The sequence below is a fragment of the Pogona vitticeps genome, chromosome 12 (assembly GCF_051106095.1).
Source record: "Pogona vitticeps strain Pit_001003342236 chromosome 12, PviZW2.1, whole genome shotgun sequence".
Classification (NCBI taxonomy): Eukaryota; Metazoa; Chordata; class Lepidosauria; order Squamata; family Agamidae; genus Pogona; species Pogona vitticeps.
The window spans coordinates 1,414,033-1,436,987 of NC_135794.1; the positions used below are offsets into that span (position 1 = coordinate 1,414,033).

The 22,955-nt window shown below is 48.0% G+C and overlaps 1 protein-coding gene across 5 annotated transcripts in view; it reads right to left on the bottom strand.

The window, feature by feature from the left end:
* TLN2 (talin 2) overlaps positions 1-22,955 on the bottom strand; it is a 116,116-nt gene that overhangs the window by 55,211 nt on the left and 37,950 nt on the right. For all 5 annotated transcript variants that reach the window (XM_072982279.2, XM_072982280.2, XM_078381213.1 and 2 more), the window contains exons 2-9: positions 17,986-18,158; positions 15,082-15,179; positions 14,424-14,553; positions 13,554-13,706; positions 11,265-11,407; positions 9,961-10,088; positions 6,081-6,144; positions 559-663 (exon numbers count right to left, since the gene is read on the bottom strand). In XM_072982279.2, the coding sequence (XP_072838380.2) occupies positions 559-663; positions 6,081-6,144; positions 9,961-10,088; positions 11,265-11,407; positions 13,554-13,706; positions 14,424-14,553; positions 15,082-15,179; positions 17,986-18,121 (957 nt within the window). In that variant the 5' untranslated portion in view covers positions 18,122-18,158. The remainder of the gene's footprint in view (positions 1-558; positions 664-6,080; positions 6,145-9,960; positions 10,089-11,264; positions 11,408-13,553; positions 13,707-14,423; positions 14,554-15,081; positions 15,180-17,985; positions 18,159-22,955) is intronic.

Here is a 22,955-nt window from a genome sequence, read left to right on the forward strand (position 1 = left end):
GCACCATTTAGAGAGACAGGGATACAACCATAGACCATGGCTGGTCATTAGCTGGTATTAATTAATAGCAGAGGGAAAGATATAAACTGTTGCCCTTGCTCTGACTTGGCTTCATAGTGATGCCATGGAGCAAAATGCATCTGCGATCACGAGGGCTTCCAAAGTCAAGTCAGAGCGAGCGAACCTGGCAAGCAGGAAAGTGACAATTATATCTTTTATACAAACAAGGAAGCGTGTTTTTAAAGGATTCTACTCTATTACTTTTTTTAAACAAACTCCCTTGGGTTTGCTCGATCAGATTTCTATCCATTGTATGCCTGGAAGGGAGGGGCCGAGGAATTCGCACAGGGATCTCAGTCTTCCAAACAAGTTTCATGCCGGCTGCGTTTTAAGTGGCAGACTGAGAGTTTGTGGGTTTTTAAGTTCTCGCCAGAAGCTGAAGTTCTCTGACCTGGAAAAATCCTGGGTCAGGTCCTCGCACAGCCAAGCCTTCCATAAGAAGCAACAAACAATGGAATTTAGTCGTTAATCCCGTCACGGCTAAAATTCGCTCCTTACCTTAACAAGGAAAAAGGAGACCCCGTAGGTTCTCAGAGAGCGGGCCAACTTCACGTACTTCACCTTGGCCTCGATTTCCGTCATTTCGCCACAGTTTTTGTGTTCCTGTAAAAAGACACATACACACACACACACACACACACACACACACACAAATGATCATTCTGTAACCATTTTTAAGACCAATCAGCAAGGGAAAAAAAGAAAGTCTCTTGTTTCCTATTGCTAAGTTTTGGTATCTTTTAAGCGTTTCCCCAAATGATTTGGAACATACTCAACGAACCAACCCCATGTGGGAATTTGCATCTTCTATGGGAGAAACCATGATCCTCTTATGTTTCATTAACATTCATTAGGCCGTATGATCTAATTGTCCCAAGAGATCCCTGAGGTCGTGAGGTGACACATGATAAAAGTCAGTTGCTTTTCTGCTTCCCAAAGCATCCGAGGAAGGAGGAAAATGGAAGAGAGAGGGGGGAAAATAGCACAACGTTCACAAAATTGGACACCGTACGCCACATCTCCAACACCCTTGTCAAATATATGGTGCACAAAAGATTCCTGTGTGATTTGGCACACGTGGCAGAAAAACCTCGACCCTTTGTTAGCAGTAGAAATATGTACAATATCAAAAGTTACAGTTTGGTTCCCTTTCTTAAGAGTCAAAAGCTGCTGGCCGAGAAGGGGCCACTGCACTCGGCCTAATGATAGGGCTGGCCCCACGGTGAAAGGCTGGCACCTCTCTGCCAAGAGAGGCCAAGTGCAGTACGGATCGATTAACTCATTGCTTTGATTGGGCTTCTGTACTGCTTTTTTTCTTGGGGCAGGCAGAACAAGACTGAAAACAGCATAAAACAATATTTTGGAGGGGAGACCCAAACGAGTCAAGAAAAAAAGGAGGTATAGATAAAGAATGAAAAAGAGAAAACCAAACCTCCTAGTATATCACGTTAGGCCAAAATTAAGTAAAGCGTTGCCCAAGGCTATTTGCCAGCCTCAATGCAAGAAGGCCCGCTGAGCAGGCTGCTGAAAGGTGAGTCCAGAGCCATGTAAAGTCCATAGATTCAATGGGTCTACTCTATTTGGGACTGCCATCTGGATTCAAGCCTATACTATTCAGAGCTGAAGGAAAAGCAAGTCCAAAACATATCCGTTTCATTTTGCCTTAAAGTGCACCCTTATTTCCATTCACAGTGAATTTCTCAGCTGCTCGGTCGCGGGTGGCAAGGATCCGAGGAGAAGCCCCCGTCGTTCAGCTGATCGTATCCCTGGGAAAGTCTTCCGCTCCCGAGCCCAGAAAAGTCCTCCTCGCAGGCAGCGCTGTCGTTTCCACAAAACCACACCAATGCTTTTTATAGACTTGGCGACACACAACCGCCCCCTCCACACAGATGCTTGTTGTATACCTTTCCGAAGGAAGATGGCCCTCCCCAGAAGCTCCTCGAGGGGTCTTTCCCCCCCCCCCGCCAGGTGCTTTTCTGTTCTAAGCTCCCATCACCTCCGTCTACAAGAGTGGCAATTCAGCAATGCTGTCACATTCCCCGAAAAGGAGGCTGGAGGAAAAGCTAGGCAAATGTGTCTTCCTTTCCTTCTCGTAGACAGGAAATGTTTCCCCCTCCACCAGCAGCTGGAGCAATAAAAGCTTTGACTGAATTGCTGTTTCTTATTTGCAAACCTGCAAGTAAGAGTGTGTGTGTGTGTGTGACAGAGAGAGAGCGAGAGAGAGCGCGCGTCCGTGTGCATGTCTTCATTAATCCTCAAGATCCTCCCAGGGATGTGCTACTTCCCTGTGCAATGACATTTCCTCAGTGCTGACAAGATTGCTCTCATCTGCGGCCAGCCCAATGGAAATAGACGTCGGGCATCTTCCCGGCTCTGCCTTCGCAGAGCGGCCAACATCAATGGCCATCCGTCAGTGGCAGGCAATGAAAAGCAGGCCCAGCCGCGACCATCTGTGTGATTCTAGCACCTCTTCCTGCCTTTCTCTCCAAGAGACCAAGGAACCTCAGCCTAGGCCCTCCAAAGGGGTGCTTAAGCTGCGCCTCGGCAGCCCCGTTACAGACGCTGGGTGACTTCCTCCATAAATTTCTTGCTTTTCCATGGAAAATAATTCCCTGCGCATGGAAAGCCAGGGGTTAAGGGTTCTAGGCTAGCTTTCTTCCTGCAGTTTGGTATATGCAGGGAATAGGCTCCAATACAATGAGGGAGCTGTGCTCATGTGAACCTTCTCCTCACAAGGAGGATGGGGGGAAAAAAGTACGCACCTCCATGCTTTAGGACTATATTGCCAGCATTTCTCAATATTAGCTCTGCTTGCTAGGGCTAATGGGAGATGTAGTCTAGTCGCATCTGGAGAGCTCACCTACAGACTGAAGCGGCACAGTTTTCCCCAAACAGTGCCCTCCAGATGACTACCATTCCCATCATCCCCAGCAACCACATTCAGCAGGAAGCGCCTGGATGCAGAAATGAGAAATGTTTTTTTTTTTTTTTTAAACCCACCACTGTTAGATTCCCACTGGTATTTCATTTTGAATCCATCTTAATGTACAAGATGGATTGCCTGCTGGTATTTTAGCCTGTTCTTCTGTCTTTTATAGCTCGGGTTGCCACACTATGATTATCTTAGCTTGCAAACTGTTCTGTCTTGAAGTTTCTTTAAGGCCCAATTTTTAAAAAAGCACTGAAAAAGAAATCCAACCAAGGAATCATGATAAACATGTACGTAATATGAAAAGCAAGCATAAATTTGCTGTCTGAATGGGGACCCTCCTCATTCAAAAACCTGGGAGCACTTTCCGTTTATACCACCAAAGCAGCCCTGCACCAGCAGCAGTAGACTGTTGGCTGAAATCCGAGACCGATCAACGCCTTAAAGGAAGCCACAGGCTTGAGCTTTGCAAGAGCTGAGCTGGTCAGAGGAGGACAAGACATGGTGGGGAGGGTTCATTCACAGGGTCACCCTAAATCAGAGACAACCTGACCGCACGTAACAGCCGCGATGGTGCAAAGAATAAGCCGTCTCACTCTCAAGGAAGAGGAAGCGACAGACAACCCAAAGCAATGCCAACGTCAACACCGAAGCCTATTAAGGAAACACTCTCTTCAGAATCCAGCATCCAGGCTTAAGACCAGGAAAAAACTTGATCCCCAAAAATATAAACTTGGGTCCCAAGCAAAGGAACCTCCTTCCTGTTTCGCTCTTTAACATCCTCAAACGAGAAGAGTTGCAAACGAAGATGATGGCTGAAGAGAACCTGGGCTCAAAGATCAGACGCTGTAGAACAGAACTCATTTCCTCGCTTGGCCGACGAAGCCAGAAACCAGGGTGGGCTTTGCGTTGAACCCTCAGCCAAAGTCCCAGAGATAAACACTTTTTAAATGTATGCGGTTCGCTCTAGTACACGACCCCATCAAACCTGCACAACGCCTGCTGCCCATGGAAGTCCTCCTCATCCCCTTGGAACTGCATGGCTGGAAGGGACCCTGTGGGTCATCCAATCCAGCCCCTTTTCAAGGAGGCCCATTGGGGAGAATCGAACTCCGAACCTCTGGCTCCGTAGCCAGAGACCTAAAACCACTGAGCTATCTAGCACTTCTGAACCAACCACCAAATGACAGTGTCAGTCAGCCTTCCTCAACCTGGCACTCTCGTAGGGATTCAACGAGACCTCCCAGGACTTCTGAACATGGGTCTTCCTGGTGGGGGGCGGATGGGATCTGAAATCCGCTACTCCTGGCTGAAGATGACTGGATTAACGTGACGCTGGTTGGGGTTCCTGAATCTTTGTCCATTCTGGAATCGCCAGCTGGAATCCTCAGTCGAGATACCTTGCTGGGTTTTCAATTCTTGGCAGGTGTCTTTGGTCCTGATGGCAGAAGGGGTGATCAGGCAGAACTGGCTTTTCCATCACGTTGGCTTTACCTTTGGGTTCAAATGCTCCTGGAGGCGATAATTGCTCCCACGGGGGTCTTAAAACCACAGAGGTGAGAGATGTCTAGCAAGGCTTTCGCTTCTGTTGCACCATCTTGCTTTGACCAAATATGAAAATGCCAGGGAGTCCATCCAGACCTATAAGGAATCTCCTGAAGAGCAATAGGGTGGAACAGACCATCCTCTTGCATGGGAACTGCTGGATAGCGCAGTGATTTAGGTCTCTGACTATGGAGCCAGAAGATGGGTTTCCCCCTGGGCTTCTGCAGTTCCAAGATGACGATGACCTGGTATTGCTTCATCTACGTGGTACCTTCCAGATCACTCTTCTCCATATGCCTAGAAAAGAGGAGAACTCTTCCATATTTTCTGCAACAGTCATCCGCTTGTTGGGTCTCATACCCAAGCCGAGAGGAGATGGAGAACCCGGGGAAATTCTCAGTGGACGACAGGAGCTTCTTTCTCCCTCTAGAGCTTTGGCTTGCTCAAAATCTGACACTGAAACACGGGATTAAGATTCATGCTCTTCTGACTTTTCTAAAATCTCAATTTCGCCATTATTTTATCCTCCATCATCTCTGGAGGCTCTGATTTCAAATGAAGGTTTTTCCGCCTTTACAGACATCAGATCCAACTTTCGTCCGATTGTGCGTTTTGGGATCTTAGAATTATCTTAAAACTTACCACCAGATAGGTTACCCAGCAGCTGACCCCCAACTCACCCACTGAAGATCAAAGCTCCATTTTGGCCTCACCCAGCTTGGAGCATTCACGAGGTCTCAGAGCGCCGCTCCCATTTTCTCCATGGCCATGCTGGCTGGAGTCAATGGTATTCCCCCAATATCTAGAGCTGTATTTCCCAACCTGGGGTATCCAGATGTTCTTGGACTGAAACTCCCACAAGCCTTCACCACAAGCTGTGCTGGGCAGGATTTCTGGGAGTTGCAGTCCAAGAACATTTGGGGATGCCAGGTTGGGAAACACGGCTCTAGAGAGTACCAGGTATTGAGGCAGGCAACTAGGGAGATATCTAATTAAAATGGTATTCAGCATGCCACCAGAACACTACCAGCTGCAATGATGTTTTGCAATTACAGCACTTTATCTACAAATAGTTAGCGCTCTACCACACAACGCTCTACAACAGTTCATGGAAATCGGCAGCACGCGGAATGCTGGGTATTAAAGCTTTAGCGACAAGACGAAACCAACATGACGGTACAGACAAAGTGGACCACCAAAGCCCTTGCATAACCATGCATTTTCTCCCCTGAAAACGTGCTCCTTTTTGAATTTCATCTCACAGTCGGGAACTGTCAAACGTGCTCATTTCTGGAAGAAAATGCACCGAACAGCAGAAAAATCTCCCAAGCACACACAACGCTGGAATTACGAATAGCAAGTTTGCCAAAGGGGGGAAAGAAGAAGAGAGAAAGCCGTCTGCTTCTTTTACACTTGAGTTAGTGCTAGTTCATTGCTGAAGCAAAGGCACAGTGTTACGAAAGCAAAAAAATAAAAATAAAATAAAACGGAACACAACGTATCTACAGAAGGAGCAGTGGGATAGAAAAATCATCCCCTTAATTACCTGAAATATCCTTTTCTCAGCCCCTCTTTGCTTGATGTATTCTTTCGGAAGGAATTCTTTTAGACTGGAAGAAACAACAAACCACAATTAACGACGACGTGACTGCCTCTTCCTCAATTTTTGCAGCATTAGAGTTTACAGACAGTGGATGCTGAGCATTGGGTTCATGGTACCTTTCAGCTGAGGTGTTCCCTGATTGGCTAGCCACCACCCTCCCATTCAGGGGCACAACCAATCAAGAGACTCCACCTCAAAAACTTTCTTGGGTAGGGGAGTGAAGCACGGATCCAACCAAGATTTGGCATGCCAGCTCCACCCTATGCACCTGACCCCTCTCTCGTAAACCATGTGGATAAACCCATGGAAATAACTCAGTTCCTTGCTCCTCCAGGCCCACTCAAAATATCTGCACAAAAAAATTGCTTTGTCTCTTTCCATTCCAGCAGAGTCCATTCTATCATGGTCTCAATTTTATTTATTTATTTTTTAAATGCATAGGTTGTCTTACTGCTTATCTATGTGCCCAAGGCAAATTTATGTACATGGCTCGGAAAAAATAATAATCCAGTAAATCTCAACGGAAGAATTCATTGGAACTGCTGTAATTTTGAGACTAATACTAAAAGTCTAGCTTCTCTAATTCAGTATTTAATTTTAGCATTGGTTTCATGGTCTTTAACAATTATTTGTACTTTTTAGTGCTTCCTTGCATCATAAATGTTAATTAGGAAGAATGCTAATTTCTTCTCCTTTTTAAAAGCCTTGGAAGCCAGCATACGTCTTGATGCATCATGAGATGCTTTGGGTGCAGTTGAAATTTTTTTTCAAAGTAAATGGTTTGCATGAGGAGCAATATTTAACCAAAATCCTAGTACTGGAGAAGCTAAATCATCTTAAGCTGCCAAATCAATCAATCAACCAACCAATCAACTGTGCTTGCACATCTTAATAAGCCATGGTTTGTTGTTTAAACCACAATTTGCACAGAAGGTGACAAAACGCCCACTAATTCCCTGTAAACCTCTCTTCACCAACTCTGGGTTTTTTTTGGGGGGGGGGTTGTTTTCTTTCTTTATTTTCTTATTTCCCCTTTTACAAACAAACCACAGTTGGGGGTTTGAATGTCACAACAAGCCATGATTTAAATAAGCCACAGTCCTTAAGCAAAGAACAAACAAGGGATTCAGTTTATAACACTGGCTGCTTAATCAACTATGTGTGGTTAAACATGGGTTGGTTTGCACATCACAACAAACCATGTTTCAACAAACCACAGTATGGCTGGTCACAAATGCAGTCAGTGTGCAGATACAGCAAACGGAGGTCAGAAAACAAATACAAATCTAACCCAGGTACAATTCCAGGTGGACTGGTGTGAAACAGTCTCTGCTCTTGATCAGGGATGGGGAACTGGTGCCCTCCAAAATGTACCAAATCTCCCATCGTCCCTGACCACTACCCATGTTTAGCTGAGGCTGATAGGAGTTGGAATCTAGTACACAGGCTGGAAGTAATAAGCCTGCAAAGAACTGGCACCAAAGCTGCAGAAGGGGACCTTTGTTATTGCCAGCTCCTGTTGTTACCTTCCCCCCCCCCCTTCAGGTTTCAATGCTTTATTATTCAGGCTGTAAAGGGATGTCAGAAATTCAGAGAGACTCCTTTATTTAGGCCAACAGCTCAGCAGAAATTACAATGAACATCTTCTATTCCTTAGGACAATGGAACTGTGGAGGCTCAAGGTTGTCTTTTGGAAGAGACCTTGACCAATCAAAGCATAATCATCCGTAAAGAGAGAGAGCGTGTGTTGTTGGGTGGGAGGAGAGGAGTGAAGGAAGCTGCTGAGAAATCAATCAGGAACTCATTTTAATTTGACCTTTGACCAGAACGTTTACTCCGGCTGAAGGGCACAGCACCTATTTACAAAGCTACAAATATTCCAGCATGATTAAATTATTGTGTTTCAAATTGGCAAAGGCAAAAGGGTTACCCTAGGAAGAGCCGATTCAAAAAAACAGCAGGTGTTAAAGAGACTGGACTGGATCATCCAGAGGCGCCCTTCTGAGGTTCTCTTTCTTGTATTCTTGAAGGCTTTCATGGACGGGATCTGATGGTTTTTGTGGGTTTTTCAGGCTCTTTGGCCGTGTTCTGAAGGTTGTCCTTCCTGACGTTTCGTCAATCTCCGTGGCTGGCATCTTCAGAGGACTGGAGTAGGAACTCTGGAGTAGGAACAGAGCATGGACAGAGTTCCTGCTCCAGTCCTCCGAAGATGCCGGCCGCAGAGACTGGCGAATCGTTAAGAAGAACAACCTTCAGAACACGGCCAAAGAGCCCGAAAAACCCACAACCACCGTTCTCTTTCTTCGTCACTTCTTAGACTGGGGCTGTCTGCAGAAAATTCTGCCAAATGGAATAAGGGGCCATCATGCTGTTTCTGTTTCTTTTCAAAACCCCAGAGAGCTGCTGCCAGCCCGTGTGGGCAACATTAGCCTAGATGGGCTGAGAGGCAGCCTCAGCACGGGACAGCCTCTTCTGTCTGGGGAATTCTGGGAAGCATAGTCAGAAAAATATCCTTCCTAAAATCTGGCTGGGGTAGATATTTCAGGTGCACGCGAAGCGAATCCTGCTCAGTTGGCACCTCCTTGTGAGTAACTGGACAAAGGCGATTCCCCCTTGTCTAATTAACTTGCAGTTTGGCTGCTTTGCTGATTCCCTCTGAGAGCATCTTGGGTTGATGGTGGTGGTGGTGAAAACCTTCTTCCAGCGCTTGACCAGGTTTGGTTACAGACCCTACAGACTTCCACCCTGTCCCTTCTTCTGATGAACCTTGGGGAGCATTGCTGCTGGGAAGCGACAGATGGAAACCGAAAAACAACATCCAGGTCATCCCAAGGAGACAAGAACAGAGATGGGCAGGAACTGGCCGTTGGATGGTTCGCGCCAGTCTGTTCATCAGCAGGCACTGCCCCTGAAGTCGGCGTCTGCTGGAGGAGGCAGGGCAGGGAAGTGTCGGACATTTGCTCCGCCCATAAATGGGCCAGCATGAACCTCCGAACCAACACAAACCACCCAATCAGTGGTCCGTGCCCATCTCTAGACAAGAACCCTCTGATGCTGGAAACCAGGTCACGTAGCCTTAAGCCAGAACCACGAGTAACAACGACAGGAATTAACCCAGGACATCAGGTGGGGGGGGGGGAGAAATGGAGCAGCAAACCAGCCCCTGAAGGAAAGCTCTGTCAGTTATGCAACTGTTACACAACCAATTAGGGAGCCCGGGCGGGGGAGGGGAAGGGAAGGCCAAGATAACGAAGGCACACAAGCTGTCCAGAAGCATGATTTTTACAACGATTTGACCAAAGCTTGATGGGCGAAGTGGCTGACAGAAGGAACGCGAGAGGAAGAATCGGCGCACGGCGGCTGAACGAGCAAGCCTGTTCCTTCGGCCTCCTGTGCAAACCTTCTGCTCAGGGGATGATGTTCGCATAGCCCATAATCCCCTATTTCCCACTTCTGCCCCTCCTCCCCAACAGCTCCTTCTGTAGGGGATGTAGCTTTAGCCTGAAGAAATCTCTCTCTCTCTCTCTCTCTCTGTGTCAGATTTGGTTACAGCCTGGGAAAGTTATCTTTTGGACTACAATCCCCAGCATGGCTGCTGGACGTTGGGATTTGTAGTCCCAGAAAAGCAGTTTCTTCTCAAGCTTCTTTGGCTCTGCTCACACGTTCTCTTGGCCACAGGGACCAGTTTTCTCAGCAAGAATCCCCGGATTTGCTTTTGGCAAACCCCACCCCATCTCTCCCCAGAACACACCCCGAAAACGACTGGGCTAGAACCGTCCTGGAAATGGCTAGCTTGAGACGGCGAGTTTCCGGACCAACTTACTCGAGAAACCCCGGCTTGTGCTTGTGCTCGACGTGAGGTCCAAACTGGATCTGCGCTTGGAAACCTCCGAATTCACACGCCTTCTCAAAGGAGACCGGATGGGAACCGTTCAGAATATCGTCCCGGGCCTGGAAAGACAGAGAGAGGCCGGATCGTAACCAAGAACCCATTGGAAGGGGGATCCAACATGCCACCCTTTCTTGGCGCCTTCACACGTGACTTCGGAAACTCGGGATGTTTTGCTTAATTTAGAATTTCAAAAACCAGAGATTGCAAAGTTGCTTGTTTTGGGCCACTACTCCTAGAATCGGTGACCCAACCGGCTAAGGCCTTTGAGGAAAAATAGCTCCTAAACCATCACTTAAATACAGATGTTCCTTCACTACACGATGGCACGACTCTGCTAAAGCAACTGAAATCTCCAACCGCACACACGCACAAGAAAAACGAGTTATTTTCCTGATTTCTAGGTCCACGTCTTTTTCTGCCCTCCTATACAATCCACTGCAGAGTAACTACTTATTATCATCTGTGAAGATGAGGAGGCTCAACATTCTGGTCCCACCTGGTGAGGAAATTCCAGGCATTCCTTTCCGAGTATGGCCTTTTGCACAAAATTGCCAGCTTTCGTTTTTTCGAGTAATCCACCACTTTCTAAATTTGATTCACAACTCAGGTGAACCACTCCAAAATAAGCAGCAGTGCAGATTTGTTTAAGAACTTGGAAGCAAGAAATTTCACCAGGCCTTAACATTCCCTATCAAATTATCTCATCCTGTCGGGATTATTTTTTTTTTCACCCTCGCCATGCCCTGATGGGGAAACGGCAGGAACTCAAGGCTAGAGCATCTTTTGCTGCACAGAACTTATCTCCAGGTCGACCTCCCGGTGCCTCCATGATTAAAACAAACAAAAAATGAAACACACAAAAAAACATGGAAAGGAAGAGAAGAAGGCATGAAAAACTTGTTCTAGAGGTTCGGCTGCCCGTCAGAGCAGGAAATACTGGCTCAGCACAGAAACCATCTGACCGGTCTAAGAGAGTTTCCTTCATCTCTCATTAGGGGAACATTCTCTTGCACAAGATGCCTAGATAGACTGAAGAAAAGAACTGAGGTGGTCCCTTCACATTTATTGGTCCTTCTAAGGATGCTGCTGAATGTGCATCATGAGCGTCTCGCAGCCCAAAGGCTCCCCACGTTCCTGAAGGTGGGGATGTCCGCATCATGAAAGAACCCAGGGCAGCTGCTCAGAAGATAGTATTTTCTGGAAGGAAGATTTCTCCACTCAAGAGTTTTGCGTACCTGGACATACAACAGGTTGAGCTGGACGGGGTCTCTCGAATCGACATTCTGGTCCGAATAGAAGAACTTGCGCCTTAGCAGCAGCGTCTCGTTCTCGTCCACCCCTTGCTCCCGAAACGTCCGACTGTGATCTAGCCAGTTTACTAAAAGGAAGAAGGAAACAAGGCCCATCAGCCCCGCTGCGCTTTCCTCTCTCTGCTACCCTCTGCGAATACAAAGAGTCGCGCATTCCGGCTGTGAAAGTCCAACCTCCTCAAACGGCATTACAGGGACCTGCAAGAGAACCGCCAAGTGGCCCCCTTCCCTTCAAAGCACAGACTCCACGCCGGTGTTGGTGTGTGTCCGTTACAGATACGGCTGGACTACAACACCCATCAGTCTTAACCATCACAGCTCATGGTGAGGAATGAGAGCATTGGGCGCACGTGTAGAGGCACGGAGGAAGGGAAGCCAAAGCAGCTCCTTCTGGCCTAGTTGGACAAGCCTTCTGATCTGGCATAACACCATTCTCCATCTTCCTTAAAGCAGTTTAATTTAAGGATTGCAAGGAACGGGCAGCCTTCCCTCCCCCCCAACCTTTGCAGAACAAGGGGCACTGCCTGGATTTGGCCGCTACAACAGAGGAACAGCGGCCCCCTAATAGGGCTTAATTTTCTGAAGCCCCCCCCCCCTCTGCCTCTTGTTGGGTTTTTTGTTCCTTTGCTAGGTCCCGATTTGGAATGGAAGAACAGCCTTCCAACCTGCATGGGAGGTGAGGCCAGGATCAGGCCTACTGGGAAAAAAAAACACCAAAACATGGTGAAAACCCTAACCCTCTGCCACGTTTTGGGCACCGGGAACCTTCCCCGTGGATGGCGGCTGAAGTGACCGAAGAAGGGAAAGATGGTTTCCCCTTCGTTTGCAAACACGATTGATATTTTATACAGCAGAGCTCAACGGAGAGAAACCGCACAGCGACGTGGATTTCCAAACGTCCATGGTAAACGAGATTAAGAGAGAGAAAGAGAATAATAACAACTTCAGATCTAAATAGAATTCCTTTAACTATTAAGGCAAGCAGCAACCCGAGGCTATTTTCGGGGGTGGGGGAGGAACATGGTGGTGATGGGGTTAGAAAGAAGACATGTAGCAGTTGCCTAGCAACACCTCCCCCCATTGTTTCAGTCTCAGGTCCAAAGTTTCACATCCCCGTACTCCGCACATTTAATTAAATCAAGGGGAACGGCTGGTTCCAAGCCTCCACACTCAATGAACAGGATGAGTGCGTTTCTATAGGCGTGCCTTCGGTACGAGAGGGGAAATCCACCCCCCACTTGCTTTTAAAAAATCTCTGTCCGTCCGCCCTGCTTGTTTGCAATGGAGATGAGCAGCTGGAAGGAGGAGTGGATTCGGGTTCAGCGAATTTGGGTAGACAGACGAATGTTGACGAATGTGCCCTAAAATGTGCATGGCGCTCAGAGATAGGTCTCTGCCCCCCAGGTGTTTGCAAGACACCACAGAGGAAGGGAGAAGGGGAAGGGGTTAAATCAGGAGAAGCAGCGGCATGTAGGATGGGTCACATCACAGAGGCCAGGAGCTCGTCCCAAAAAAAAAGACGGGATCTGAAGAGAGTTTCGAAAAAGTTTTTTAAAAAAACAAACGAAAAAATCCCCAAATGCCCCATGGCTGCTTGCAACGGAAACGTCTTCTCTGCCTGTTTGTGCAAGGCGGCAACGATGAACGCACGGAGCGTGACACTAGGAACAGCGACATCTTGGGGGTGGGGTGGGGGAATAATGGACCGGAAGCTCACTTACTCTTATGGCTGATCAGGCAATACATTAGAACAGCCACTTGCTCTGAAACGGAGGTGCGCACATCCCGTGGGAAGTCTCTCCCCTGATTTATTTTAACATATAAAACTGGCCTGGACTGGGGCTTGTCTGTGGAGGCCCCTCAACGCAGGAAAGCTCCCCCGTCAAGACCCCCGGCTCACAACGCCACGCTTTTCCAGCCAAACGATGAACGCCACTGCCTTCACCCCTGTTCTGTTCTCTGCGTTTCAAAAATATATTTGAAAATCCTTTGACTGGTATTATTTTCCCTAGATTTTATGTTGGGGCTGTTTTCAAAAATGATCTTCGGTGCCATTTTTTTTTCTACTCGCTATCTTGGTGGTTTATAGGGTCTTAACTGTCGTTCCTGAAAGGCGCAGAGAGAGATATTTCTCTGTGTTTAGAAGCCGCAAAGCAGACGATAAAAAGGGGGAAAAAAAGAAACGGGTTTCCCCTCGCAGGAGGCAGGACTCACAGTCATCATCCGTGTGCAGCTTCGCTTTCAGCTTCTCCATTTTCTTCTCGTCCCGTAATAGCGTGCGGTCCTTCTTCAGCGTCCCTGTGTTCTCCTCTTTTTTCTCTTCGTTGCTTTCTTGGATTAAAGAGTACTCTTCATAATTGGTTATTCCTAGAACAGCAAGCAGGATGTAAACCTAAGGAGCAGAAACTGGTGGGGGAGAGAAACACACCAAGACACACACATACCAGAGGATGAACCAAAAACCAGCCGAACACACAGACACGCGCTATGTGGCATGCTTTAGCTCTGCTCATTAGCCTGCAATTGTGCTTATATCTGATCTGATCAGCCCATCGGTTCACCGATCGGAGATGAAAATAAAGAGCACAATGCCCCCTTCAATGCTCCGCAGTGCCCTTGAGTGTTATTCATCATCCTTCGTATGTGACAGACGTGGGCAGCTTCCCAAGAAGCTGGGGGCTACACATGCACTCAGGACTGTGAAGAGGGGTACCCACTTTACAAAAAAAATACACATTGTGGCCTCTAGGACGTGGGTGGGCCCTATTTCGGTACACCCTTGGCAGTCTATATGGGTGAAATATCTTCAAAACCAAAATCCTCACAAATCACTCCCATTTGCGGAAAAAACAAGTTCTCTGGGCCTTAAGCGAGCTGGTAGGGGAAACTGCCCTCTTCGCCTTCTAGGAGATGTCTCACAGCATGTCAACCTTTTAAAATTCTTTTTAAATTTGGGAAGGTGTCAGGGGTGCAGGGGGAACTGGGTCCAGGGGGAACTCGGCCAGGCGGTCACCCTTCGTCTCCCCTCCAGGTTACGAGCCCAAAATTAGACCCCGTTGCTTTTAAGCCATTTCTGCACGGTACCTATCCGGCTGCAAATGGTGACCAGCAGTTCCCCGACTGTTTTGGAGTCGTCCACCATCACGGTCTTCACGGAGCCGTCCAGCATCCGTATTTTCTGCGGCCTCTGCTTCTTCTTGTATTCCAAAATGTCCTAGAAAGTCGGTCATAGAGATATTGTATGGCACTGACAGAGGGACAAAGGCCTTTTCTTAAAAAGGAAATGAATTTCAGAAACCAAATGGGCCTAGGGATTGGTCTCCAGGCTTCTGCCTCTCCCCTTTCCTTTGCACCTTTTACTCGCAGTGAATATCAACCTGCTGCAAGAATTATTCCTTGAGGGCAGTTCCCTCCTCAGGTCTCACAAGCTTTTGGGACAAACTTTTGAGCAGAGCTGGGACAGACTCATTGGTTCATTTTGAGTCCCTTCCAGAAACCCAGCCTGCTCTAAATAGTAAATTACCGCTCTCTCCCACTTTATAAACATTCACGTCATGCCAACACAGGCAAGACCCTTGAGCTGAGCTTAGTAAAATTGTAGGCTTTTTGGTTTTGGACGACAACTAAATGAAGCTGGGTGGGAGATTCTGGGAATTGCACAGTCCAACCTAGCACCTCTCCGAAGCGCTACTTCTTTATAAACACAAGGCCCCGCAGAAGAGGGCACAGATTTCGGACGTACCCCATTCCGCAGCATGTAGTAATCCAGGGTCCTTCCTGCTTCCAGCCAGATGCCTTTCCGTGGATCTTCATCAGACAGGAACAAGCCATAATCAGAGGCTGAGAAAGAAAGACAGAAAGAGAAGGGACTTCACAGAGCTTGGAACAAATATACAGTACTCTCCGTTCCTAAATTCCTATGCCATATGAAGTTTCCTACACAACCACAAAACCATGAAATTTCCTATTCCGATCAGGCAGGCTCCCACTGTTGAGTGTTTTCACTAATCCATTAATGAATTACCTACTCATTTAGGCCATTTTTCTGTTAGTTAACATGACTCCTGCTTTGATGATTTTTTTTTTTTTAAAAACAGACCTTATTGGGAAAGCCGGACAGTAAAGAGAGCTGACAAGGGAGGGGGGGAAAAAAGGATTCATTTGAAATGTGTTGATGAAGGAGAGCTTCGCAGATACCCTGGACTGCCAGAAAGAGGAACAAGTGGGTCCAAGATCGAATCTACCTTTTTGCTTCTCTCTGGAAGCAAAAAAAAAAAGTTGAAATTGAGGGCTATCCTATTTGGGGCACATGACGAGAAGGCTCTGTAAGAAACAATAACGCTGGGAAAGGAGGAAGGCCACAGGAAATGAGGAAGACCCAGTACGAGATGGACTGATTCCTAAAGGAGACCACAGGCTGAGCAGGGCTGTGGAGGACAGGGCATTTGGGAGATGGCTCATTTGCAGGGTTACCATAAATCAGCAGTGACTTGACAGTAAATAACGGCAACTGATTCAATTGCTTTACTGCATTCAAACATTTGTCTCATTGCATTATTGCAAACCGCCCTGATTTGCTTTTCAGATGGAAAGCTGCACCCAACTGCCCTGAGTCAATTAAAGCTAAAAGACATGACCTCGCTTTGACTCCCCTGCTCCCTTCCCTTCTTCCCCTTCTCTGCCCCACGCTTTCTCCTCCTCCGACTGGCCCTCCCTCCCTTTCTCCTCTCTTTCCTGTAATTGGCTCACTTAATTCAATCCACTTCAAAGTTTGGAAGAATTAATTAGCTGTTTTGGAGAAGATGAGAGAAAGACTTAACATTGTCTACAGAAAACAGGAGAGAGAGACTTTAAAAGGCCATTTTTTATATTGGGGGAGAAGATAAGCAAGAATGTTCAAAGAGGGAAGAATTAGCCATGATAACATCACACGATCCTGGCAGCTGAAACATCCGAAGATCAAGGGGTTGGTAGTCTCCCTTGCTGGAAATGGCCGGCAGGGCAGCAAAGGCCACGGAGCGAAAACAAAACATGAAGGATGACCCATGGGGGGTGGGGGGTTAAGATGCCTGGAGGCCATGGAGACGTGCCCACCAGGGACCGAGAGGGAACAGCAGCCCGGAAGCTCCATCGGCAACCCTTTTAATCACTCAGTGTGCTAATTAATGAAAGCTCTGCTCGAAAGTAATGAAGCAAATAATACCCAGCCATTTAAAGTGAATGCCTCCACTCCATCAGCGTCCATCATCCTAAGCTACCCGTTCACTGCACGTCTGGCTGAGTTCTCCGTTTACAAGACGGGTGGCTGTTGAGTTTTTCCATCTTCATCCGTCACCCTGGCATGGCTGGCCTCTGAGTTTAACTCGTTGAGCCCAAGAAATGAATTACATTTCAGAGACATTTTGCGAAGGCCCCTCTCTGGTGGAGGGCAGGACAAAAGGGCAGGACGAACTATTCCAAGTGTATTTGAGCTTTGAGCTGTCCTTGCTGGTTACGAAGACGAACGAGAGGCTTCTCAAGTTTTTAAAATAATGGGAAAAGGCTGTCCGTCAAAGCTGGGAGACCCGCCGGACAACCATGGACGAGGTCTAGCTGCAGGACTTGGGCTTCTCTATCCCATCCTAAACCCCAGGGGTGATCCTGAAGTTTGCCCAAACAACAGGAGAATGGGGAGAAGGAGAAAGCAAACCTGAACGCTGCAATGCTGGGAGCATGTCCTGCCTTTGGGGGCCCCCTCCCCCTGTATGAACAACCTGTATGTCATGGAAAGAGTCCCAGGCAGAAGTCTACACACTCGATTACCAAGGTGGGCGGTGGAGGGTAATGCTAGGAAGAACTGGGTGGGTTACGAACAGAGATGGGCACGAACCACCGGTTCGATGTGGTTCGTTTCCAGCCTGAACAGCTGACTGGTGGTTCAGCATCCTGCCCCTCCAGCGGGCACCCACTCGGAGTCAACACCCAGAGGAGGCGGGGCAGGGTGCTGCTACCAAGTGGGTGCCCTTCAGAGAGGGGGGAGCGCTGAACCCCGGACCAGCTCTTCGGCTGGGAAACTAACTGCACCGAACTGCCGAACTGGCAATTTGCGCCCATCCCTAGTTAGCGTGAAAAGCTGAACACACTTTTGGCATGCGTGCGAGTTTAATTAAAACTTTTTTTGAAGGTGGAAAGGTGGCATTTTTGCATCTTCCAAAGCCCACTGCCTCTGTCTTTTGAGTGGAGCTGTATGGCAGATATCTCCGACTCATTTACTCCCGAAAGCATCGTTGAAGGCAGGAGGTCTCGAAGAAGTCAAGATGGACTGAACTGGCCCCATCCAGTAGGAGTCTGTGGGGAGCAGGATCTTTCAGGAGGTCAGACCTTCTTCTCTTCCTCCACAAAGTGCTTCCCATCAGGATTCACCCCTGCTGTTTCCTCCTCCCCACCACCCTCACTCTCCTCAGCAGGCACACCGTACATGCTCAGAGGTGGAGGGAGAAGTCTAGGCTTCGTTCTTTCCTTTGCTCTCGCCCTCCACACGTCCGTCCGGAGGCTTGCGCTCTTGCTCTACCCGAACGCGCAGGGATTTTACAAAAAAAAGAACCCACCCCCGAAGGCCTGGAGGAGGGCCCAGCCGAGCTGCGCGTCCCTCCTGCCGCCAACTCACCTTGCCCGGTTTGAGCCTCCGGGACCCGTTCGCGGATCACGCGGCAGGCGTCGTAGACCGCCGTCGAGGGCTCAAACTGCATAGTCTTGACCACATTGCAGTGGCGGACGCAGATCTTGAGTGACAAGGCAACCATCTTGAGGGATCCCTGGCAGGTGTCTTGTCTACATCACCTGAAGAAGCAGAAACAAAGCAAAAGCACCGTGGGATGGCTTCCTGGAAACCCCCCGTCCTTGGAAATTATGGGCTCGTGATCTTTTTACCCACTGATGTTCTTCGGGTTTGGAACAGCACCCGGCCTCACACGGTCGGGACACAGTCCAGCAGCTTTACGCCTGGTCAGATAGCTTTTGTACCTCTCTGGCTCTGTTGGGCCCGCTCTGAGTGGCAGCAGAGAATGCCTTTACCTCACACAAACCTCACTTAACCCAAGCGACCCACGGATGGAGTCTGGGACTGCGATTCGCAAACCCAGTTCACGGAACAGCGGTCGTTCTTTTTGCCGCAGGTTCTGGTAAAAAGCGTGAAACCCTGTGCCTAGCCGTCCAGGGAGGGATCCAGACCTGCTCTAAATAAAGGGAACCAAGGGTCAAGGTGGCCTTCAATTTCATTCTGAAATCTGCACAACAACAGCAGAAGCACCGCACAAGGGCCCGTCAGGCATGGTCAAACTGCTCATGTGTCATCCAGGTGGATCGGGGCCTTCCTCCTGCTCCTTGCACCTCAAAAGGAAGCAAAGGGGGGTGTTCTGGCCCTCCGAGGGGGAGACGCAGCTCAGGCCCACCTCTCTCAACCCACACACTCCAGGGTGTAATTGACTACAACTCCCATCTTCCCAGCCCAGTACAAACAGCAGCTTAAGTGGCTGAGACTGATGGAAACTGAAGTCCTCACAGATCTCCAAGATGCTGGGTTCGGCCATTCTGGCCTAAAGACAAGTCACATGACGGGAACAGAACTTGTGAAAATCAGGTCAACCATAGAAGACTGTCTTGTTTCATAAGTGTAAACTAGAAAACCAAAAACCAACACCTTCAACCAGAGGAGTCCGGGAGGTGCAGCACATTTTTGAAAGACTGAGACAGTATTTCAGAAATATGATCTCCCCCCCCGTCCAAAATCTCTCTCTCTCTCTTTCTTTCGGACACAGAGAGAGGCACCTCGACATGCCCAGCCCCTGGCAGAAGGGCGCTCCGTGTAGAAACGAGGAAAGCAACAGACGAGCCACGGGAACAGAATGAGCATTCAAAGGTGTGTCTCATAGCGAATGGAGAAACATACGAAACGCCTGGCGGCTTCAGCCTACATTTACCTCCCTGCAGAGGACCATAAATATTTATTGCACCTGTTAAATAAATGCAACATAATTCCTCCAAGTGGCTGAAGTTGGCATCCAAAGGAGAGGGCTCTGAGGTGCCTTGTTAAAACCCTGCAAGTTAGGTTAGTCGAAGCGAGATAAATTAATGAGTCTGGAAAAAGCAGCAGGCTCCCCTCTGTCCCGTTGAGCCTTCAAAGGAACCTGGCTCCTTCAGGGGCTTTGGAAATAATTGGGGGGCCTGGCCCAGAGTCGCCGGCTACGGTGGCGCAGAATTCTGAGCCTGGATCGAAGGCCAGATAAATCTCGATTCCATTTTAATTTCTATTTGCATTCTACCTTTCCACTGGGAGGCACTTTGACTGGTTTGCAAACTGAAAGTTAACCGTTTCCATAAAGTTTCTGCAATAAAGCCAAAAGGCAAAGCATTAAAGAAGATGGAAGGATAATCATCTTCTTCTACCTACCCAACATAGGTGTACACAGTAACACAGCACCCACCAAAACATGCTTTACATGGGGGTGTCTTTGGACAGTGCTCAGAAACTCCAATGGGTCCAAAATGCCGCCACCAGATTGTTAACTGGGGCTGCTTACAGGGAACGTATAACTCCCCTGTTGCACTAGCTCCACTGGCTGCCGATCCATTTCTGGGCACAATTCAAAGGGCTGGTTTTAACCTATAAAGACCTGAACGGCTTGAATCCAAGCTATCTCACGGACCACATCTTCCTTTATCAACTCAGTCCCACCACCTTCACAGGTGCATTTGGTGGGGACACACAGGAGAGGGCCTTCTCTGTCAATGTTCTCGGACTTTGGAACTCCCTGCCACCGTACTCTAGTCAGGCCCCATCCTTCCACAAGCATGCAAAAGCCTTTCTCTTCAGGCAAGCTTTCCCACGGTGACTTGATACCCGAGTGGGTTTTTTAGGTGGATGACTGTATTTTTCTGCTTTGAATGTGATTTCAGTATTGATTTTATTTACCCTTTGTAATATAATACTTGTTTACTTCTTTTAAAATATTTGTATACTGGTTGTTTTTAGCTTTTAAATATTGTCTTTTAATGATGCTCGCATGATGGAAGCAACGGTAATGATAATGGCAAGCTGGTTGCCAGTAAGGAATGAAACGTGTAATGAGTTCCTTCTCAAATGTAACATTCAATGGCCTTTCTCTCACTCTCTTTTTTCAAACCCTCCAAGTACCTTGTGCTTGAGTCCAGGGACTGAAAACAGACCCCGCCATAGACAAGAGCGAAGTCCCTGGGGGGGACGGGTAGCATTACACAGAAGGCTAGCAAATGAAGCACACCTGAGACGGCCAGAATTTGAAGGCATAAGGTTTGATGCTGGTGCCAAGCCACCTAGGAGAACACCAGCAGAAGATGTGTGCCAGTACAGTGGTACCTCGCAAGACAAACACCTCACCGGATGAAAAATTCACAAGATGAAAGCGTATTGCGGTCATGTTGGTGACTTGCAAGACGACTTCTTCTATGGCCGTGCTTTGCAAGACGATTTTTCCCCACAAGACCGATGCCTCGCAAGACGAAAATAATTCATTCGTCTTGCGAGGTTTCCCATAGGAATGCATTGCAATGCATTCCTATGGGAAACCACTTTTCACAAGATGAAAATTTCACAAGACAGCGCTATTCGCGGAACAAATTACCTTTGTCTTGCAAGGCACCACTGTATCTCCCTTCTGAATTGGAGAATGGTCAGGCCCGCCTTATGAAAACCATCAAGTGTGAAATGGAGGTTCCCACCCAGTCAACGTAAGTTTGGCTGAATCTTGAGTTCTCCCGAAGTGACGTCCAGAGGAGAGGAATGCTGGCAGGAACCACCTTTGTAAGAAAAACAAGCCCTCTCCCCCCATTCCCCGGCCAGCTGTTTGGTCCTCTTAGATTTCTGTCTCTTCCCAGCTCAGCAAGTTTGGAGAGGAAGTCCGGCAGGAAACCGAGGGGGTCCCGTCTTCAGCCTCCTCCGATGAGTCAGGAATTTGCGCTGCCAGAAAACCCGACAGAGCTGAGCGTGCAAAGCGAGCAAAAGTTCAACGTTAGGTTTCCAGATTCGCCAAGGCCCGCTTCCTCATTGCGGACTTCCAGGGGGGTGCAGGGGGGGGGAATCTGTCAGTCAATGAAAGAGCTGTTTCCCCGACTGGTGAGCTCATCGGGGTTGGGTGCCAACGGGACCCCGGCCAAAATGGGGCCACTCTATGAAATCAGAGGGAAGGTAACACCGGGGCCTGGGGGAACCCAACCATAGGCAAAAGGACAATACTTTAATTATTTTAAAAAAAGGTCCCCCAAAGAGGGCGAACATGATCAAGAACAATCCAATGGAGGATAGCGGAGAAGGCTGGGCATCAATCAGAAAACTGTAACGGGGAACTGGAGATGTGAATGAAACAGATGGCCTGGCTTGAACCTTTACAGCCGTGGTCTCTGTAGCCATGAAAGAGACAGGAATCCTCCCTTTCCAAGCAAAGCAAAAGCAAAGCAAAGGAAATGAAAGCAAAAGTCAAGTTTATTGCTTATGTATTGCCCCATAGTGCTCAAAGTATTCTTTGGGTAGTTTACAATTTAATTATTCAGGCTATACACACCCCTCCCACTAGGAAGCTGGGTACTCAATTTACCAACCTCAGAAGGATGGAAGGCTAACGGTGAACCTCAAGTGGGTTACCGGGGATTGAACCCAGGTTGTGAGCAGAGTTTTGGCTGCAGTACTGCAGGTTAACTGCTTTCAGTCCCACACTGTGCTTGTGTTTTGGGGGTTTCTACTACATTTCTCCCCCCTCCCCTTTTATGGAACTGTCTGTCTCCTGCAGCCAGGCTCCATGCAACTGGAGAAGTCGGGTGCAGTCTGACGAATAAAATTAAGGTACATCTCCCATTTCACATCTCCCGGTCCTCTTCAGCAGGGTTTGCAAAGAGGAAAGTGCTGATGGGGTCGCTCCCTGTGCTCTGAACATTCAAAAACGGAATGCTTTGTGTTTTAATCTGCTCCATGTTGGGTCACAGAAGTTGAACTGCTCTGTAATCAGACCCATCTTAGGAGAACTGCCATGCGGAGCAGATCATTATCGTTAACTTGATGAATGATTCTAAGGAGCATTCAGAAAGAAAGAAAGAAAGAAAGAAAGAAAGAAAGAAAGAAAGAAAGAAAGAAAGAACTCACTTGGCTATTCATAAGGGAGTGGGCTGTGATCATCCAATCCTAGCTTTTCAGGCTATTATTTCATACCTAGGTCTGCTCAACATATTCCTATAGCAACATGTGTTGCATCTCTTGAATAAGCACCCTCTTTTTCACAATCAGGGACGTTTGCTTCACTACCAGAGAGGTCCTTTTGAGGACCCACTAGAGATGATGCGGAGGTCACAATTACTCTTGGACTGCTGCTGTTACTTTTGCTCAATCCTAGCTCATCATGAAGAGGCAAAGCACCCCTAATATATGAACACACAAGCTCAACGTGTTCCTGCAAAAAGGAAAAAAAGGGGTGGGGGCAGAGCTGCCATAAATCTCACAGGTATCATCCCCCCCCTCCATTTTCTGAACCATTTTCTCCTAGGAGGCTAACTTCAGAAAACAATGTACATCTGAAAACCCTTTATGGTGCAATCTTACCCAGGTCTGCTCTC